This window comes from Hippopotamus amphibius, chromosome 12 (assembly GCF_030028045.1).
Source record: "Hippopotamus amphibius kiboko isolate mHipAmp2 chromosome 12, mHipAmp2.hap2, whole genome shotgun sequence".
Classification (NCBI taxonomy): domain Eukaryota; kingdom Metazoa; phylum Chordata; class Mammalia; order Artiodactyla; family Hippopotamidae; genus Hippopotamus; species Hippopotamus amphibius.
In genome coordinates, this window is record NC_080197.1 from 88172901 (window position 1) to 88193803 (window position 20903).

A 20903-nucleotide genomic window follows, 5' to 3' on the forward strand; every position below is an offset into this window, starting at 1 on the left:
TTTTCCAAGGTGAAAACTGGGTTTCTTTTTTTACTTTATTTCTACCGCTAGTGCCTACTCTAAACTTTATTTCCTAATGTCTGTATTGTTAAAATTTTCTCTTTAATAAAATTAACTTTTTAAAATTATTTATTTATTTATTGGCTGCATTTGGGTCTTCGTTGCTGTACACGGGCTTTCTCTAGTTGCAGTGAGTGGGGGCTAATCTTTGTTGTGATGCGCGGGCTCCTCATTGCTGTGGCTTCTCTTGTTGTGGAGCATGGGCTCCAAGCGTGTGGGCTTCAGTAGTTGTGGCACATGGGCTCAATAACTGTGGCTCATGGACTCTAAAGCACAGGGTCAGTAGTTATTGCACACGGGCTTAGTTGGTCCGCAGCATGTGGCATCTTCCTGGAGCAGGGCTCTAACCGGTGTCCCCTGCGTTGGCAGGCGGATTCTTAACCACTGCCACCTAAGAAGCCCAAATTAACTTTTAATGTATCTATCCTTTCCTCCTTTTAGTCTCATCTACGGCTGGATTAATCTTCCTAAATATTTCTTAAACTCTACATTTTTTTTTCTTAAATCTTTGGTGTCACTCCCTTAAAAATCTTTTGTGTCCCACATCCCATTATTTATATCCTTTAACTACTCAGTTTAGTGTTCAGAATGTGCTTTATGACCCAGTTTCTCATGCCTTTGTTCACGCTCATTTTCCTCTGTTTTTCTGTTTATCCTAACTAAGGTCTAGTAGAATATATGTAGCAAGCTCCATATATAACTGCAACAAATATGAAGGAAGAGAATTGTTATTCTGAACTGAATTTGTGGAGAAAAATCTCTTCTAGCAAAGTATAACAGATAACTGCAGGGATACAAATAAGCATTAGAATGCTTGTCAGTTCTACTCAGTGAATAGATATTTCACTTTTATAAGATTATTTATTGCTTTCTTTGACTCCTGGTGAATTCTAGTTCATGCCATTGCCATCTTTGATTCATTGAAATATTCTTGTTAAGATTCTAGAGAAGTTCTGCTTCCTGAGATTTCCCAGGTCACCAGGCTGTGTTTATGTCCTGTTGCTCTAATTTCTTGTTTAGTGTCTGAGTTTTCTGTCTCCTTGTATATTGGCTTGACTTTTTTTCTTTTTTGGCCACGCTGTGCAGCTTGTGGGATCTTTGTTCCCCAACCAGGAATCGAACCTGGGTCCTGGTAGTGAGAATGCCAAGTCCTAACCACTGGACCACCAGGAGATTCCCTGGCTTGACTTTTTATCCCCCCTAAGTACCTTCTGTTTATAACCTGTTGTATATAGTACTGTACTTTGATTTTTTTTTAAAGACTTGCGCTACCCCTCATATGTAAGTATAATTGAGATAATTCACAATAAAAGACCTCCTTTTAGTGTACAGTTCAGTGGTTCTTAGTATATTCAGAGTTGGGCAACCATCACCATGATCTAATTTCAGAGCATTTACAGCACCCCAGAAAGAAACCCCTGATGCTTTAGCAGTCACTCCTATTCCTCTCTTCTCCCACCCTTGGCAACCACCAACCTACTCTGTCTCTATGAATTTGCTGATTCAGGACATTTCCATTTACTCCTTTTAAAGAAGGTATATAGGGACTTCCCTGGTGGCGCAGTGGTTAAGAATCCACCTGCCAATGCAGGGAACATAGGTTCAATCCCTGAACGGGGAAGATCCCACATGCCACAGAGCAACTAAGCCCGAGTGCTACAACTGCTGAGCCTGCATTCTAGAGCCTGCGTGCCACAACTGCTGAGCCCACGTGCCACAACTGAAGCCTGCGTGCCTAGAGCCCATGCTCCGCAACAAGAGAAGCCACCCAGTGAGAAGCCTGTGCACTGCAACGAAGAGTAGCCCCTGCTTACTGAAGCCTGTCTGTGTGCAGCAGCAAAGACCCAACACAGCCTTAAAAAAAAAAAGTATATAGAGTGCTTTGATAAAACTTAATAATCTCATTTTAAATAGAAAACTGTCTATTTACATCTAGTGGCTTCTTGAATAGGTAGCTTTTAATGAGAGTTCGTTGAAGGATTGGTTTTAGGAAGTGGACATGGTTAATGGATAGGAGAGGGGAAGATATTTTACGTAGAGGAGCAAGCATAAACAAGAGCTGACGAAGTTGAGGTAAGCAAAGAATTTAAGACTTAGTTCTTTTTTAGATCTACCTTGCTCTAGAAATAAACAAATAATAAATGTAATTTATTTTCTCTTCATCCAGTCTGTGGCTCCAGCAGCCTTATTTTTAGCAGCCAAAGTAGAGGAGCAGCCCAAAAAATTGGAACACGTCATCAAGGTAGCACATGCTTGTCTTCATCCGCAGGAATCACTTCCTGATACTAGGAGTGAGGTAGGGGATTAATTACACACATCTGTTTTTCTTAATTTATTTTGATCATTAACTTAGTTTTGTAACTTTGATTTACTCAAGTCTGAGTGGGGGCTGTTAAAGGAACTTTTAGTGTTTGTCTTTTCCTTAACAAAAACATCATAGAAATTTTATGGCAAAAGTTAATTGTATTCATTCTGGTAAAATTGGAAAATGCAGAAAAAGAAGAAAATATATTACCTGGATGTAATTTGTACCACAGATATATAAATGAACAAGTATTTCCAGCTTCTTTTCTATGAGTAGCTATACATGTGTATATTTTATACCTGCTTTTTTCACTTACTGTTTGCCAACTATTTTCCCATCAATTCTCCACTCCCTTAAAATATTGAGATAGTATTTCATCATATAGATACATATATTTTAAGTGTTTTCTGTTAAGATAGTTTCCAGCTTTTCACCACTGTAATATCACTATGAACATTCTTTTAGATAAATTTTGTTAATGAATTTTTTTTAATGAATCCTGTCACTGGTGTGTATGTGTTTAACTTTTTAAGAAATTACAAATATGCTTATCATAAAAGAACCCAAACACTAAAGAATCATTTAAAGTCAGAGTTAAAGTTCATTTCCTCTCCTCCTGGGAGGATACTGCTGATTACAGTTCAGATATATATGCTTCTACACCTTTATCCTATGTGTCTACATATAGCTTTTTTTCCCCTTCCATCCTTTCTTGATCTTCTAAAGAAGGGAAACTCTTGGCTTTAGAAGTCAGTGATTGGGGAGTGATGAGTGTGGAGAAAAATTTTGGATTTCTGTTACTAGATTATTTGTTACAGTGGGTGCATGAGTCATCTTTTATCAAATACGTGGAATTGTGTGTTCTTCTGATCATACTGCAGAAAGTGGTTTGGGAGGGTATATTTTGATAATAGCTGCTAATTATATGTGAATTAAGTATTTTGCATAGCAGTGTCTTGACTTACATCGTTTTCTCTTTGGGCTGCACCAGTAGTTTTTGTTGAAGAGCTGTTGGTCTGGACTTTTATTTATGTTAGAGACTACTAACTGCCATTGGTCTATAGAATTGACCAAATAACATAATTTTATTTTGACAAAATAAAACCAAAAATAAAATCCCCACTTTTGTTTTTTCTTTCAAGTATTTTATATGACTTCTCACTGGAGTCTTTCTTACCAGGTGACTAGAAGAAGATACTTTTTGCACAGTATGGGAAGGAGAGTTAGCATAGTTTAAGTCCTTATTGGACTTATTCAAGATCATAAATTTCAGTGGAAAGTTAGCATCAACATTAAGTCTCTTAACTCCTGGCTCAAGTCTCATTCAAGAGTTCTAGACCAGTGCTAGCCAATAGAAATATAACAGAAGTCACATACATAGTTAAAAATTTTAAACTTTGCATTAAGCTTTATTTAAAAATCTTTATTTTAAAAAGTTAAAATTAATTTTAATGTTAGTTACATTTTATATAATATTTTCTTTATCCCCCAAATATAGTCATTTCAGTATATAATCAATTTTAAAACATTATTAATGCAGTGGTTTACATTATTATTTCGTAACTAAGTCTTTAAAATTCAGTTTGTATTCTACACTCAGCACATTTCAGGTGCTCGATAGCCATGTGTGGATAGTGGCTACAGTAATGGCCAGTAGAAATCTGAAAGAATTTTTTTTGTTTGTTCCCTTTTCCTTTGAACCCTTCTATGAATTTTGAAAATCTAGCATTACTCCAAAAGGAAGGTTTAAAGGAGTCAAATGTTTGTGATTGCCTGCAGTACTGTGGGAAGGCTCTGCAGCGTATTTTGATGATGTTGAGAAAAAGATACATTTTCAGTTTTCTTATGTCTACATCATATGAACTTTAGAACCTAAAATAGTCTGAAAAGGAACCAGCTATCTGGTGCTTTTTCTGTAGCCATTTATAAATAAAGTGACATCTGTCATTTTACTACTTTTTTTTTAAAAGGAGAATCTGTTAGGGATAAGAATTAATTTCAGTTCCAACTCTCCCTCATAACTCCGCCTTCGCCTTTTGTGGCTTTGGTTTCCCTTGGAGGTTGTTAGAATTCTCTACACTTTACCTATAATATATTGTGACTTTGGGGGGAATAACTTGTGTCTTCTCACCTGCAGGCTTACCTGCAACAAGTTCAAGATCTGGTGATATTAGAAAGCATAATTCTGCAGACTTTAGGTAAGTTTATATTTTCCTTTAAAACATTAAAGAAATATGTATGTAATATAATGATTTTAAAATTTGCAAAATAGGAAACAGAAAGAGAATTTCTTGGGAAGGTTTTTGTACGTTATAGAGGTTGTTTAACCCTGGCCTATACCACAGAGAGAATGCAGGCACAGCTGACCTTTGAAATAGCAGTTTAGCAGGGGTTTTTCGTTTGTTTGTTTGCTTTTATATTCTAGGATTCGTGATTTGCTTGCTAAGATATGGCAGTTTTTAACTTTCTGATAAATAATGGCAGAAACTATCTTAAATAACTTTCCTTTCACGGATTTTTATAGTCATTATATTTAGGTAACAAAATTTGTTTTTTTTGTTTTTAAATTTATTTATTTATTTATTGGCTGTGTTGGGTCTTCTTTGCTGCACGCAGGCTTTCTCTAGTTGCGGAGAGCGGGTGCTACTCTTCATTGCGGTGCACAGGCTTCTCATTGTGGTGGCTTCTCTTGTTGTGGAGCATGGGCTCTAGGCGCATGGGCTTCAGTAGTTGTGGCACATGGGCTCAATAGTTGTGGCTCATGGGGCTCTAGAGCACAGGCTCAGTAGTTGGGGCGCACGGGCTCCACGGTATGTGGGATCTTCACAGACCAGGGCTCAAACCTGTGTCCCCCTGCATTGGCAGACAGATTCTTAACCATTGCACCACCAGGGAAGCCCACAGCATTTGTTTTTAAAATTGGTAATCAGTGTTCAGAACAGTAGAGTGGAGGTGGAGGAATTCAAGCTATAGCAGTTGACGGGCTAAAGAACTGATGATGTTCTGTTATTATCTATTATTATTTTTATCAAAGAGACTCCCTTCAAAAGCTTAGCAAATATGGAAAATAAAGTTTTCCTTGTTCTTTTGGGCTGTCATTTTTCACTTTAGGTAGGGGAGTATTTCGTGCGTTATGTTGGAAAGTTACTGGTAGGGCTATGTTTTTTGCATGTACACACATACACACAGTAAATTCTTCAAACTTTGTCTCTGAAGTTAGTTTCTGCTAATTTTTACTTTAAATTAGTTATCTTCAAGGTAACCATATTTTAGGGGACAATGATATTTTTCTGGTGGAATAAATTGTTATTAATATTTTAATGTGGAAACCAGTAAGATCTAATTTGCAAGAATCAGTTATACTTTTAGAATAATTTGCATCAAGTAAATTTTGCAATAGAATTTCTTTTTTTTTTTAAAAATCAGTTTGCCCCAGACTTTATTTTTAATTTAATTTTTTTTTTTAATTTTTTAGCTGTGCCATGTGACTTGAGGGATTTTAGTTTCCCCAACCAGGGATTGAACCCAGGCCCTCTGCCGTGAAAGTGCAGAGTCCTAACCACTGGACCGCCAGGGAGTTCCCTAGAATTTCTTTACTTGTACTAGAAAATTTTATTTACATACACAAAAAGAGAAACTTCATCGAAAATATTTGTAGACATACTGATCTTCTTTAAGTAATTTTGGTAAGGAACATTTAGAGTTAGATAAAATGATCAGTACTTATGGTAATTGAGATGATGAAAAGGGACAAAACTGAGGTAAGAGAGGAATAGGTTTTAAAATATTTTCTCAAGGTTAAGCTTTTGAAGATAATCATTCCATGAGTAATTGCTTCGTCCAACCATATATTATGTTCTATTGTTCCTAAGAAAATGTTTTGTGTTTAGATGTTATTGGTAGCTCAGGGATCTTGAGACTGCGTTAGCTTTATTATCTGAGTGATACCTTCTAGCAAAAGTATAAGCACCTTTGAAGATAATCTTAGAGAAGAGCATCTGGCATACTTTGTGTGACTCTCTGGGCCTCTGAAAAGGCAGTTTTTGGACCAGAAAATGAGGGAGACCTTCAGTGATGACTCAGATAAAAGAAATATAAAATATTTTGAGTATCTTTAGCATTTTAACCAATTACTTTTTTTCAGGCTTTGAACTAACAATTGATCACCCACACACACATGTGGTAAAGTGCACTCAACTTGTTCGAGGTAAGGAATCCCAACTTGGGACGCTGTCTTAAATTGTTTTACCATTTAGAGGCTAATATTTGCTTTGGACAAATATAAAATACAGCTGCTTTGGCCAAAATTTAAATTAAAAAACCTACCTGGCTTAAAGCAAAGTGAGTGGTTGGAGTTTTTCTGTTGGGTTCTTGTAATGTTTTTAGGTAACCTGTAGATAAAGAGAGTTAGCTTCTTGAGGATGTCTGTCAAAGCTGGGGGCAGATTTTGAAAAATGACCAATCATAAGTATCTAACAGCAGTTTTAAGGATGTCCTGGGGATAGGTGATCTTAATTTGATTCTAGGGTTGATTGTCCTAGACACTCTTAAAGGCCACCCAGAGGGTCATCTAGAATTTATTTGAACTTATTTTCATCATTGTTAATTACTTGGCAGGACTTGCTTTTTATTCTGACTTAACTTTAGTAGCTATAATTGCATGAAACCTAGTTCTTCTTATTTATTTAAATAGAATATCTAGACACCATAGTGTATTTAAATGCCATTTTTCGTTTTGTAGACTTAATTGATAATTGGCCTTATTGTGTTTCATTTGAAAACTCTCAGAGTTTTCCCTGAGTTCTTATATTTTATTTTTTTATTTATTTATTTTTTCTTATATTTTAAAAGCATTAAAAGTTTTACATTGAGCAAGGATAGTGTTAAACAAAGACAGATAAATGCTAATAGTTAACCTAAGGAAGATTAAAATTTGCTTTGTCACCTAGAGCAGTTGTTGTTTTTTTTTTTTTTTTTTGAAGGAGGAATTTTTTTATTGTAATATTTTTAAATAATTTGTTATTTGCTAATTTTTTACAAATATATCAAGGTCTTCTGGATTCTGATCTTGTCTTGAAATTAGTTCATCACCTAGCTTAGAATTTCTCAGTGAACCCTTGTATCAGGATCTCTGAGTTACTTGTTAAAAACGCTTATTGCATTCTTCTCTGAATGTGTTGAGTCAAACTCTAGAGAGGATGCAATCACTTAAACTGTTTTTTTGACAGTAGAATGTAACCATTGGGTGTTCAGGGACCATGTCTACCTCATTTACCACTATATTGTCTGCCTTGCAAATATTAAATGCTTACTAAATAATTGTTGAGAATGAATGGAATGAATGGAACTAATACCCTTCTCCCTCTGCCCTCCCCCCCTTTTTTTTTTAGCAAGCAAGGATTTAGCGCAGACTTCTTACTTCATGGCAACCAACAGGTTTATATTTTAATATTTTTCTCTTCTATTTTTGGGATAATACTTTACTTGGGTTGGAATTGTCACTTTTTTTTTAATTAAGAAAAAATTTTAAAAAATATATTTATTTGGTTGTGCCGAGTCTTAGTTGCAGCACACAGAATCTTTGTTGCTGCATGTGGGATCTTTAGTTGCAGCATTCAAACTCTTAGTTGTGGCATGTGGGATCTAGTTCCCTGACCAGGGATCGAACCCAGGCCCCTTGCAGTGGGAGCACAGAGTCTTAGCCGCTGGACCACCAGGGAAGTCCTGGAATTGTCACTTTTTGATGAGTACGTGGAAAGGTGACAGGTCTTGCACTTAGTAAACTAGAGGCCAAAGATCTAGGCAAGGATCTCTGATACAATGTATTATAGACAATTCTATGGTAAGTGTTGATTTTTCTGCACAATTTTCATGTGTACCTTAAAATTTCCATGCTGCTTTTTTGATTTATTAAGGTGATATGATTATTTATTGCTGATTGTTTGATAGCTTACTTAATTCTGCATTTGTTACTTTGCTTTAACATATCCAAGAGCATAGTTCTGAAAGTTTATTTAAACTTGGAATTCATTGACAGTGACTAAAATCTAATTTGGAGGATTCTGCTGTAATTATATTTTAAAAGACTTTTTCTTCACCCACGCCCAGATAAATGGGTGTGTATATATGTAAAGAGTTGTGATACTTTCTGTTTTTAAAAAATTAATACATAACTTGTATTACCAAATGACTTGCTCATTGTCATCTCCAATCTACTGGTTGTTCATGGAAACCAAAGATACTCCTAATAATGACTGTCAGGGCTAAGAAGTTCATTCCTTATAGCCTGTTGGGAGAAATTTTAAAGATAAACTATCAAGCATATTCACACTTGAGAGAGTGATTGTCTGTTCATTATTTTAAAGAGACCAGACCTATGATTGGCAAGAGACAAGATAATTTTTAGAGTATTTCCTTAGGTATTTGATTTAGGGATTACATATATCAGAAGTCTTATAATTTTTCTTAAGTTCTGAGCTTATTCTCAGGGTACTTAATCCTTATTTTAAAAGACTGAATACTCAGTCTTTTCTTTTTGTTTTTATTTTTTCCGGTCCTTCATCAGTGTGTGGATTAAATGAAGTGTAGTCAAAAAAATTAGAAAAGTTGTTACCTGAGCAGGTGGGTTAATGGAAAAATCATGTTGGGTGCTGGATCAGAGCACTGGATATTTCTTGCCCTTCTTGCTCTCCAGTGGTTTTTTGGTTTTTTTTTTTAACTTTTTTTAAGATTTTTTTAAATAATGGAGAGTTTTAATTTTGGGTTCAGAATTGAGAGCTCATGACACTCTCTTGTTTCCTTCCCTCTGATGTCAGCCTGCATTTGACCACATTTAGCCTGCAGTACACACCTCCTGTGGTGGCCTGTGTCTGCATTCATCTGGCTTGCAAGTGGTCCAACTGGGAGATCCCAGTCTCAACTGATGGGAAGCACTGGTGGGAGTATGTTGACGCCACTGTGACCTTGGAACTTTTAGATGGTAAGTTTTAGAGTAAGGGACCTCGAAAAGCACTTGCTCTTGATCTATCACATATCTGGCCAAAGGTGACTTGATTTCAGATGAATATAGTTAGTTCAGGTTATTCTTATTTCATTACTTGTGCCTCTCTGAATTTTTTTTAAATGTTCTAATTTCATTTGTAGAACTGACACACGAATTTCTACAGATTCTGGAGAAAACCCCCAACAGGCTCAAACGAATTCGGAATTGGAGGGTAAGAATTACTGCTGTCAGCTTGCAGAACAAACCATTTTCTTCTTTTGACTGCACCAGTGAATATACCAGATATGGATATGTACCCTAGGTTTGGAATTTCCCTTTTTGTAGTTACACAATAGTCATGATTTCAACTTCATAGCTTGGCTGCTGGCCCAGAAATCCATTGCTGTAGGTGACAGTGGGATTTATTTTGTGTTTTGCCACTCTTGTGGTTTAGTCGTTTGGTCAGCAGCATTGGTTGAGTATTCTTTTGTGTGGAGAGTGTTAAGGGGAAAAATTTGGCTTTTCTGAGTCACAAAATGTTGGCTTCTGGTATAGGAAAGATACAGAGTTAGAAGATTAGAGCCAGTATCATAATTTTGTCTTTGACATTACCTGCTTTTAAATGGATTTTAGAATTTTGTTTTTATGTAGACTGCAGTCTAAAGTTGTATTCAGATATTTTTCAAAGTCTTACTTACGAATAGTGGAATTACTCCCTTTTTTCCAGTGTCAGAAAATATAAAAATATTTCTTGCATTTCTCAGAATTCTAGACTGATAACCTTAATTTCATTCTCCCAAGTTGAGTGAGTTACAGAAAATGAACTGCCTAGGATTCAAAGGAGATTTGAGAGGACACAAGTCATCTTTTACTTTCATATAAAACCTCACCAAAATTTCTAGAATTTTAGGCTAACTGCAATTGTAAGTAGTCATAAGAAGGCAAAGATGTTCAGGAATGAATTTTAGATATGTACAAAACAACTTCATTATTTTTATTGCCTTGTTGTACTGGTATAGATTATGGTCACTTTTTTTGTTTTTAAACTGTGTATAATATTACATTTGATCTTAGCCAAAAGGCTAAGAAGTGATTAAGTGTACAATATTGGTTTTTTTTTTTTTGTTTTTTGGAGATGCTGCACGGCTTGTGGGATCTTAGTTCCCCAACCAGGGATTGAACCCCAGGCCCTGGCAGTGAGAACACCAAGTTCTAACCACTGGACTGCCAGGGAATTCCTACAATATTGTATTTTTAACTATAGGTACTATGCTGTACAGAATATCTCTAGGACATACTCATCTGTATAACTGAAACTTTGTACCCTTTGACTAATATGTCCTTGTTTCCCTCTTCCCTCAGTCTCTGACAACCACTATTCTACTCTCTGCCTCTATAAGTTTGACTATTTTAGATTCCTCATATAAGTAAGATCATGCAATATTTGTCTTTCTGTGTCTTGCTTATTTTACTTAGCAAAAGGTCCTCCAGGTTCATCTGTGTTGTTGCAAATGGCAGAATTTCCCTCTTTTTCTTTTTTTTCTTTTAGTTGTGGTGAAATACAAATAACAGAAAACTTACGATCTTAGCCATTTCTAAGTGTACAGTTTAGTGGTATTACCTACATTTATACTGTTGTGCAATCATTATTACCATCTATCCCCATAACTTTTCATCTTATAAAACTGAAACTCTATAACCATTAAACAATAACTGTTTATTCCCCCTGACCTCAGCCCCTGGCAACCACAGTTATATTTTCTGTTTTTATGATTTAGACTACTCTGTTACTACCTATATGCCTCATATAAGAGGAATTATACATTACTGGTCTTTTTGTGACTGACTTTTTTTTCTTAAAAAATTTTTAAATTAATATTATTTTTGGCTGTGTTGGGTCTTTGTTGTTGCATGGGCTTTCTAGTCCTGGTGAGTGGGGGCTACTCTTTGTTGAGGTATGCAGGCTTCCCAGTGTGGTGGCTTCTCTTGTTGTGGAGGCTCTAGGTGAGAGGACTTCAGTAGTTGTGGCTTCTGTGCTCTAGAGCACAGACTCAGTAGTTGTGGCACATGAGCTTATTTGCTCCCCGGCATGTGGGATCTTCCTGGCCCAGGGATCAAACCCGTGTCCCCTGCATTGGCAGGCAGATTCTTAACCACTGCACCACTGGGAAAGTCCTGTGACTGATTTATTTCAATTAGCATGTCCTCAGGGTTCATCCATGTCGTAGCATATTGTAGAATTTTTTTCCTTAAAAGGCTGAATGATATTCTATTGTCTGTATGTACCACATTTTGTTTATCCATTCTTCCATCGATAGACACTTGATTTCTGTCTGCATTTTAGTTATTGTAAATAATGCTGCTATGAACATTGGTGTACAATATCTCTTTTGAGACCCTGCTTTCTGTTCTTCTGGGTATACACCCAGAAGTGGAATTGCTGAGTCATATGTTTGTTCTGTTTTTAATTTGTTGAGGAACCTACACTGTTTTCCATAGTGGCTGTACCATTTTACATTCCTACCAAGCAGTGCACAAGAGTTCCAATTTCTTCACATCTTTACCAACACTTGCTGTTCTGTTTTTCTTTGGCAGTAGCTATTGTAAAGTGTGTGAGGTGGCCTCTCATAGTTTTGATTTGCATTTGCCTAATGATGTTAAGCATTTTTCATGTTCTTATTGGCCATTTGTGTATTTTCTTTGGGGAAATGTCTATTCTAGTTCTTTGCCCATTTTTGAATTGGGTTGCTTATTTTTCTGTTGTTGAGTTTTAGGAGTTCTCTGTCCATTTTGGATATTAATTCCTTATCAGATATATAATTTACAAACATCTTCTCCCATTATGTGGGTTACCTTTTACTCTGGATAGTGTCTTTTGATGCACAGAAATTTAAAATTTTCATGACGTCTTTTTGGGGGGCAGGTGGTGGTGTTATCTGTGCCTTTTGTGTTATATCTAAGAAATCATTGCAGGGTCGTGAAGCTTTCGTCCTGTGTTTTGGATCTCAAATTTAGGTCCTTATCCGTGTTGAGGTAACTTTTGTATATGGTGTTAGGTAAGGGTCCAGCCTCATTCTTTTGCATGTGGATATGTAGTTTTCCTAGCTCCATTTGTTGAAAAGACTGTCCTTTCCTCATTGAATGGTTCTTGGCATGCTTGTCAAAAATCATTTGACTGTATATGTGAAGGTTTATTTCTGGGCTTTCTATTCTATTTGGAATTCATCTATATGTCAGTACCCCACTGTTTAGATTACTGTGGCTTTGTCATAAGTTTTGGAATCAGAAAGTATGAGTCTTCCTGTTTTGTTCTTCATTTTCAAGGTTGTTTTGACTATTCAGGGTCCTTTGAGATTCCATATGAATTCTATGATGGGTATTTATTTATCGGCTGCTTTGGGTCTTAGTTGCGGCACATGGGATCTTCCAGTGTAGTGTGTTGGCTTCTTGCTAGTTGTGGCGCACAGGCTCCAGAGCTTGTGGGCTCAATAGTTGTGGCATTCAGGCTCTCTAGTTGTGGCTCGTGGGCTTAGTTGCCCTGCGGCACGTGGGATCTTAGTTCCCTGACCAGGGATCGAACCCACGTCCCCTGCATTGGAAGGCAGACTCTTAACCACTGGAACACCAGGGAAGTCCCCCCCTTCCCCGCCTTTTTTAAAATTTATTTTGGCTGTGCCAGGTCTTGGTTGTGGCACGCAGGATCTTTGTTGTCGCATGCGGGCTTCTTAGTCGTGGCGTGCACGTGGGATCTACTTCCCCTACCAGGGATCGAACCTGGGCCCCCTACATTGGGAGCGTGGAGTCTTAACCCACTGGACCACTAGGAAAGTCCCTAGTATGCGTTTTTTATTTCTGCATAAAATGTCATTGGAATTTTGATAGGGATTGCATGAATCTATAGATTGCTTTGGGTATTCATTCATTTATTTAGCTGCGCTGCGTCTTAGTTGTGGCATGCGGGCTCGTAGATGCTGCCTGCAGGATCTAGTTCCCTGCAGGGATCGAACCCAGGCCTCCTGCATTGGGAGCGCAGAGTCTTAACCACTGGACCACCAGGGAAGTCCCCACATTTTAATAATATTAATGTTTGAATTAATGTTTGGATCCAGACATGGGATAGTTTCCAGTTATGCTTTACTTAATTTCTTTCAGCAGTGTTTTGCAGTTTTCATTGTACAAGTCTTTTACTTCCTTGGTTAATTCCTAAGTGTTTTATTCTTTTTGATGCTGTTGTAAACGGAATTGTTTTTCTTTTTTAAATTTTTTATTTATTTTTTTAAATTTATTTTTTATATTTTGGCTGTGTTAGGTCTTCAATGCTTCGTGCAGGCTTTCTCTAGTTGTGGTGAGCAGGGGCTGCTCTTCGTTGTGTTGCTTGGGCTTCTCATTGTGGTGGCTTCTCTTATTGTAGAGCATGGGCTCTAGGTGTGCAGACTTTAGTAGTTGTGGCACATGGGCTGTAGAGTGCAGGCTCAGTAGTTGTGGCACACTTGCTTAGTTGCTCCATGGCATGTGGGATCTTCTCGGACCAGGGATTGAACCCGTGTCCCCTGCATTGGCAGGTGGATTCTTAACCACTGCGCTACCAGGGAAGTCCCAGCAATAAGGTATTTTATTTTATTTTTTATTTTTATTTATTTATTTATTTTTAATTTATTGGCTGCATTGGGTCTTCATTACTGCACACGGGCTTTCTGTAGTTGCCGAGAGCGGGGCCTGCTCTTTGTTGTGGTACTTGGGCTTCTTATTGCGGTGGCTTCTCCTGTTGTGGAGCATGGGCTGCAGGTGCACGGGCTTCAGTAGTTGCAACACGTGGGCTCAGTAGTTGTGGCTCTTGGGCTCTAGAGCGCAGGTTCAGTAGTTGTGGCGCACAGGCTTAGTTGCTTTGTAGCATGTGGGATCTGCCCGGAGCAAGGCTCGAACCTATGTCCCCTGCATTGGCGGGTGGATTCTTAACCATTGCGCCACCAGGGAAGCCCAGTAAGGTATTTTAAATTAATGTGTGCCCGTTCTTTTTCAGACATAATGCTATTGCACATTTAGTAGACTGTAGTGTAGACATAACTTTTATATGCACTGGGAAACCAAGAAATTTGTGTGGCTCACTTTATTGTGATATTTGCTTTATTAAGATGGTCTGGAACTGAACCCACAGTATCACCAGGGTATACCTGTATGCCTTATAGCCTTTTTGTCCCTCATTTTCTGCATTATACCATCTTTTGTGCTTAGTTGATTTTTCATAGTGAAAAATTTTAAATTCCTTTTTTATTCATTTTTTGTATTCTAGGCTATTTTCTTTGTGTTTACCATGGGGATTATATAGTTAACATCTTAAAGTTATGATACTCTGGTTTGAAATTTATACTAGTTTAACTTCGGTAACATACAAAATTCCTCTCCTTTATAGTTGCATCATCATCCCTTTTGGTTGTTGATGTTACAAAATTAAATCTTGATACAATGTGTGTCCCCAAACAAATTAATAATTCTTCTGGATGCATTAGGCTCTTATACTATATAGAAAATAAGATTTGGAATTATAAAACAAAGTTATAGTAATACTAGGCTTTACACTAACTTTTTTTCCCCCTGAGAATGTTAGTCTCCTAAATCATGTAGAAAGCAAAATGTGCAATTACAAACCATTGTTACAGTAGTAGCTTTTATAATTGCCCATGTATTTACTTTTACCGAGATCTTTATTTCTCCATATGGCTTAAAGTTACTGTCTTGGAAGACTCCCTTCAGCCTTTCTCGTATGACTGGTGCAGTGGTCACGAATCCTTCAGCTTTTGTTTATCTGGAAACAATTAATTTCTCCTTTACTTTTTTGAAGGACATTCTTGCTGGATATAGGATTCATGGCTAACAGTTTTTTTCTTTTAGTCCTTGGAATGTATCAGCTCACTGTCTTCTGCCCTCCAAAGTTTCTGTTGAGAAATCTCATGATCTTATTGAGGATCCTTTGTAGGTGACAGTTTGCTTCTCACTGTTTTCAAAATTTGTCTTTGGCTTTTGAAAGTTTGAGTATATGTCTTTTTTTTTTTAATACCACAATTTTAAAAATTGAGGTGTAGTTGATGTATAATATATAAATTTCAGGTTAATAACATAATGATTGACAATTTTTAAAGGTTATGGTCCATTTATACTTATAAAATATTGGCTGTATTCCCTGTGTTGTACTATATATCTTTGTAGCTTATTTATTTTATACATAATAGTTTGTACCTCTTAATCCCCTACCCTTATCTTGCCCCTTCCCCCTTCCACATCTTCTTTATCCGTTCATCTGTTAATGGACATTTAGGTTGTTTCCATGTTTTGGCTATTGTGAATAGTGCTACTATGAACATTGGGGTGCATATATGTTTTTGAATTATAGTTTTGTCCGGATATATGCCCAGGAATGGGATTGTTAGATCGTGTGGCAACTTTTTTTTTTTTAATAAATTTATTTATTTATTTGACTTATTTGGCTACTTTGGGTCTTTGTTGCTGAGCACAGGCTTTCTTTAGTTGTGACAAGCAGGGGCTACTTTTCATTGCTGTGCACAGGCTTCTCATTGTGGTGGCTTCTCTTGTTGCAGAGCATGGGCTCTAGGCACGTGGGCTTCAGTAGTTGTAGCACATGGCCTCAGTAGTTGTGGCTCGAGGGTCTAGAGTGCAGGCTCAGTAGTTGTGGCTCATGGGTTTAGTTGCTCTGTGGCATGTGGGATCTTCCTGGACCAGGGCTTGAACCCATGTCTCCTGCATTGGCAGGCAGATTCTTAACCACTGTGCCACCAGGGAAGTCCCTCAACTCTCTTTTTAGTTTTTTGAGGAACCTTCATACTGTTTTCCATAGTAGCTGCACCAGCTTACATTCCCACCAATAGTGTAGGAGGGTTCCCTTTTCTCCACACCCTCTATAGCATTTGTTATTTGTTGACTTTTTATTGATGGCTATTCTGACTGGTGTGAGATGGTACCTCATTGTAGTTTTATTTGCATTTCTCTAATAATTAGTGATGTTGAACATCTTTCCCTGTGCCTGTTGGCCATCTGTATGTCTTCTTTGGAGAAATGTGTATTTAGGTCTTCCTAGTTTTGGATTGGGTTGTTTGTTTTTTGTTGTTGTTGTTGAGTTGTATGAGCTGTTTGTATATTTTGGAAATTAAGCCCGTGTCAGTCACATCATTTGCAAATGTTATCTCCCAGTTCATAGGTTGTCTTTTTGTTTTGTTTATTGTTTCCTTTGCTATGCAAAGCTTGTAGTTGATTAGATACATTTGTTTTATTTTTGCTTTTATTTCTATTGCCTTGGGAGACTGACCTAAGAAAATCTTGGTATGTTTATGTTAGAGAATGTTTTGCTTATTCTAGGAGTTTTATGGTGTTATGTCTTATGTTTAAGTCTTTAAGCCACTTTGAGTTTATTTTTATGAATGGGGTGAGGGTGTGTTCTAACTTCATTGATTTACATGTGGCTGCCCAACTTTCCCAACACCACTTGGTGAAGAGACTTTTTCCTATTGTATATTCTTGCCTCCTTTGTTGAAGATTAATTGACTATAGGTGTGTGTGTGTTTATTTATGGACTCTCTATTCTGTTCCATTGATCCAGATGTCTGATTTTGTGCCAGTACCACACTGATTACTGTAGCTTTGTAGTACTGTCTGATGCCCGAGAGGGTTAAGTATTATATGTCTTGATGTGAGTCTCTTTGAGTTCATCTTGGAGTTCATTGAGCTTCTTGGATATCTATATTTTTTCATCAAATTTGGAGAGTTCTGAGCTGCTGTATCTTCACATATTCTCTCTGCTGCTTTCTCTTTCTTTTCATTGTCTGGAATTCCCACAGTGCATATATTGGTCTATTCCATGGTGTCCTATAGGTCCCTTAGGCTCTGTTCACTTGCTTCAGTCTTTTTTCTTTCTATTCCTCAGACTTGATAATTTCCATTGTCCTGTCTTCAAGTTTGCTGATTCTTTTGCCTGTTCAGATCTGCCTTTGGATCTCTCCGGTGCATTTTTCATTTCAGTTATTGTACTTTTCAGCTCTAGAATTTCTTTCTGGTTTCTTTTAAAGTTTTTAATCTCTTTATTGATACTTTCATTTTGTTCACATGTTGTTTTCTTGACTTTCTGACATCTTCATTTCTTTGAGTATCTTTAAAGCAGTTATTTTAACGTCTTTGCCTAGTTGATCTGCCATTGGGTCTTTTTCAGGGACAGTTTCTCTTGATTTTTTTGTTGTTGTTCCTTTGAATGGGCCATACTTTCCTGTTTCCTTATATGCCTTTTGGTTATTTTGTTGAAGACTGGACATTTGAATCTAATAACATGGTAACTCTGGAAATCAGATGCTCTCTCTTCCATGGGGTTTGCTGGGTTTTTTTTGTTTTTTATTTTTTGGTCTGTTTTTGGTTTTTTGTATGTTTGGGGTGGGGGCTTGATTTTGAAAGGTATCTCTGTGCTGAGGATCAGCTTGATGTGTAAAATTAAGGTCTTCTCAGGTCTTTTCTGAGCCTTTTCCTGGACATTTCTGTACATGCAGTGTTTTTTTTTTTTTAATGTTCTACTCTAATATCTGGCTCCCAAAGGGAGAAAGAGCAGAGGATGAAGTGGGGGAGGAGGGGTGTTGGCCCTTTGTATCCAGGGATGTCACTTCAGTCAGAGAGGGAGGGGATTGCAACAGTGGAGGGAGGTGCAACAATGGCTACCTGCCTCTTTGTATTGGGTTGGCCAAAAGGTTTGTTCAGGGTTTTTCCATAAGACCTTACGGATCTAAAGTAGCAGTCAGCGATCATAGCACAGATCTCCAATATTTGGAAAATAGAGCCCTTTTTGCCCAACCAGACTTCCCCAAGCTGTGTGTAATGTACTCCAAGAAAAGGTGCACAGCTGGCTGGGGTTGAGAGCTGAAATTGAGGGAAATTAACTGCAATTTATTGTCCAGAGCTTACCCTGGAAGTTGTAAGCCTTCAACAGACTGTAGAGTTCCAAAATAGTTACATCAGATAGATTCTGCCTGTGCAGTTGTTGTCTAGGTAGGAGACATTCATGGTGCTTCCTACTCTATCTTCACAGAATCTTCCTCCTTTTTTAAAGCTAAGTGATATTTCATTGTGTATACAGACCGCATTTTTTAGTGAGTTCCAGTGTCTTTCTCAGACTGCATTTTTAAAAACCCATTTATTTATTGATGGACTCTTGGGTTGCTTTTATACCTTAACTATTGTGAAAAGTACTGCAGTGTATATGGGAGTTCATACACCTCTTTGAGATCTTGTGACACTTGATTGAAGGTTTAAAAAATCTTACACTTCTCCTGATGGTAATAATTATCAGTCTCATGTTAGAGTAGCCTCCTGGTTATGGGCTATCCCAAACGCCCAATGTGACAGCAAACACAGTCTACTCATTTCAGTATTTTTTTCCATTTGGTAAATTACCTGAAGTGAAAAGATGCTATTTGCTTCATTCTAGGCATGCCAGGCTGCCGAGAAAAGAAAAGCAGATGACCGAGGAGCAGATGAAAATACTTCGGAGCAGACAATCCTTAATATGATTTCCCAGAGCTCTTCAGATACAACTATTGCAGGTTTAATGAGCATGTCCGCTTCTTCTACCACAAGTGCAGTGCCTTCCCTTCCAGCCACTGAAGAGTCAACCAGCAGCTTAAGCAGTGTGGAGATGTTGCCAAGTGAGCGTTGGCTGTCCTCCCACCCTCCTTTTAAGGTAGAACCTGCTCAGAGTCATCGGACTAGTGAGAATTTAGCACTTATCGGAGTTGATCATTCCTTGCAACAGGATGGTGCAAATGCATTTGTTTCCCAGAAGCAGAACAGTAAGAGCGTGCCATCAGCTAAAGTATCACTGAAGGAATACCGTGCAAAGCATGCAGAAGAGTTGGCTGCCCAGAAGAGGCAACTGGAGAACATGGAGGCCAATGTGAAGTCACAGTATGCATATGCTGCCCAGAATCTCCTGTCTCACCATGATAGCCATCCTTCGGTCATTCTGAAAATGCCCATAGAGGGCTCGGAAAACCCTGAGCGGCCTTTTCTGGAAAAGACTGACAAAACAGCTCTCAAGATGAGAATCCCAGTGACAAGTGGAGATAAAGCTGCCTCTTCAAAACCAGAGGAGATAAAAATGCGCATTAAAGTTCACAGTGCAGCCGACAAGCACAATTCTGTGGATGACAGCGCCATGAAGAGCCGCGAGCACAAAGAAAAGCACAAGACTCACCCGTCGAATCATCATCATCATCATAATCACCACTCACACAAACACGCCCACTCGCAGCTCCCAGCTGGCGCTGGGAACAAACGTCCAGGGGATCCAAAACATAGCAGCCAGACAAGCGCCTTAGCGCACAAACCCTATAGCTTGTCTAGCTCTTTTTCCTCTTCCAGTTCTTCTCGTAAAAGGCCCTTCCCTGAAGAGACTGGAGGGGCAGTGTTTGATCATTCAGCCAAGACTGCCAAGAGTACTAAATCCTCTTCCATAAATTTCTCCTTCCCTCCTCTTCCTACAATGGCCCAGTTGCCTGGGCATAGCTCAGACACAAGTGGCCTTACTTTCTCACAGCCTAGCTGTAAAACTCGAGTTCCTCACATGAAATTGGATAAAGGCTCCACGGGGGCCAATGGTCACAATGCAACCCAGACCATAGACTATCAAGATACTGTGAATATGCTTCACTCCCTTCTCAATGCCCAGGGTGTTCAGCCCACTCAGCCCCCTGCGTTTGAATATGTCCATTCATATGGGGAATATCTGAATCCACGGGCTGGTGGAATGTCCTCCAGATCTGGCAATACAGACAAACCCCGGCTACCACCTCTACCATCAGAACCTCCTCCACCACTTCCACCCCTTCCCAAGTGAAAAAGAAAAAAACTTCTTTAAAAACACATTTTTTTTTTAAACTACTGATTCTGGACTAAGAAAATTACTTCCCTTATGAAATATGTCACCCTTCTTGAACTAGGGAATAAATTAATATTGAGACATAGGTGGGAGGGTGGTAGAGGGCCTTGGTTATTATATCTCCTGCCTCAGAAATTTAACTATTTTATTATAGTTTTTACTGGTATTAGAGAGGTGAGAATGTGTTAAAGCTGTGAAGGATTCAGAATACTTTCTCTGTTCTTGGCCTCTCCACCTCCTAATTAGGTTGATTAGAGTTGATATCTTCCCTCTTCTTGACAGGACTGAAGTGTGGAGGGTTTGTTTTATCAAGCAGTTGTGGATCCTTTTGGTGTTTAATATATCAGGAGAGAGGAAGTATTTAAATGTCAAAATCTTTTAAGAGACTTTTAAAAAATAATTTAAAGAAAGTAAGTTATCTGTTTAGTTTTTTTTATATAATTGGGGAGGGGATAGGGATTTTGCTGTGTGTATGAGATGTACAGCAGTGAGTCCTGGGGGGTGGGATTGGAGGGTGGGAGGGGAGGGGTGTGTAGGGGGAATGGGAGGATAGGATTTTGGCCATGAGCTCTGAGCTAGGCTCCGGCCACTTGAAGTGTTTCGACCTGTAAGTGTGTATGTAAGTGTGGGTA

General features: G+C 38.1%; 1 protein-coding gene across 1 annotated transcript in view; it reads left to right on the plus strand.

The window, feature by feature from the left end:
* The window catches only part of CCNT1 (cyclin T1), a 28024-nt gene extending 7791 nt beyond the window's left edge, over nucleotides 1–20233 (plus strand). The window contains exons 3-9 of the mRNA XM_057701019.1: nucleotides 2228–2356; nucleotides 4503–4563; nucleotides 6510–6572; nucleotides 7756–7801; nucleotides 9181–9344; nucleotides 9509–9579; nucleotides 18823–20233. Coding sequence (XP_057557002.1) covers nucleotides 2228–2356; nucleotides 4503–4563; nucleotides 6510–6572; nucleotides 7756–7801; nucleotides 9181–9344; nucleotides 9509–9579; nucleotides 18823–20229 — 1941 coding nt within the window. The 3' untranslated portion in view covers nucleotides 20230–20233. The remainder of the gene's footprint in view (nucleotides 1–2227; nucleotides 2357–4502; nucleotides 4564–6509; nucleotides 6573–7755; nucleotides 7802–9180; nucleotides 9345–9508; nucleotides 9580–18822) is intronic.
* The last annotated feature ends 670 nt before the right edge of the window (nucleotides 20234–20903 follow it).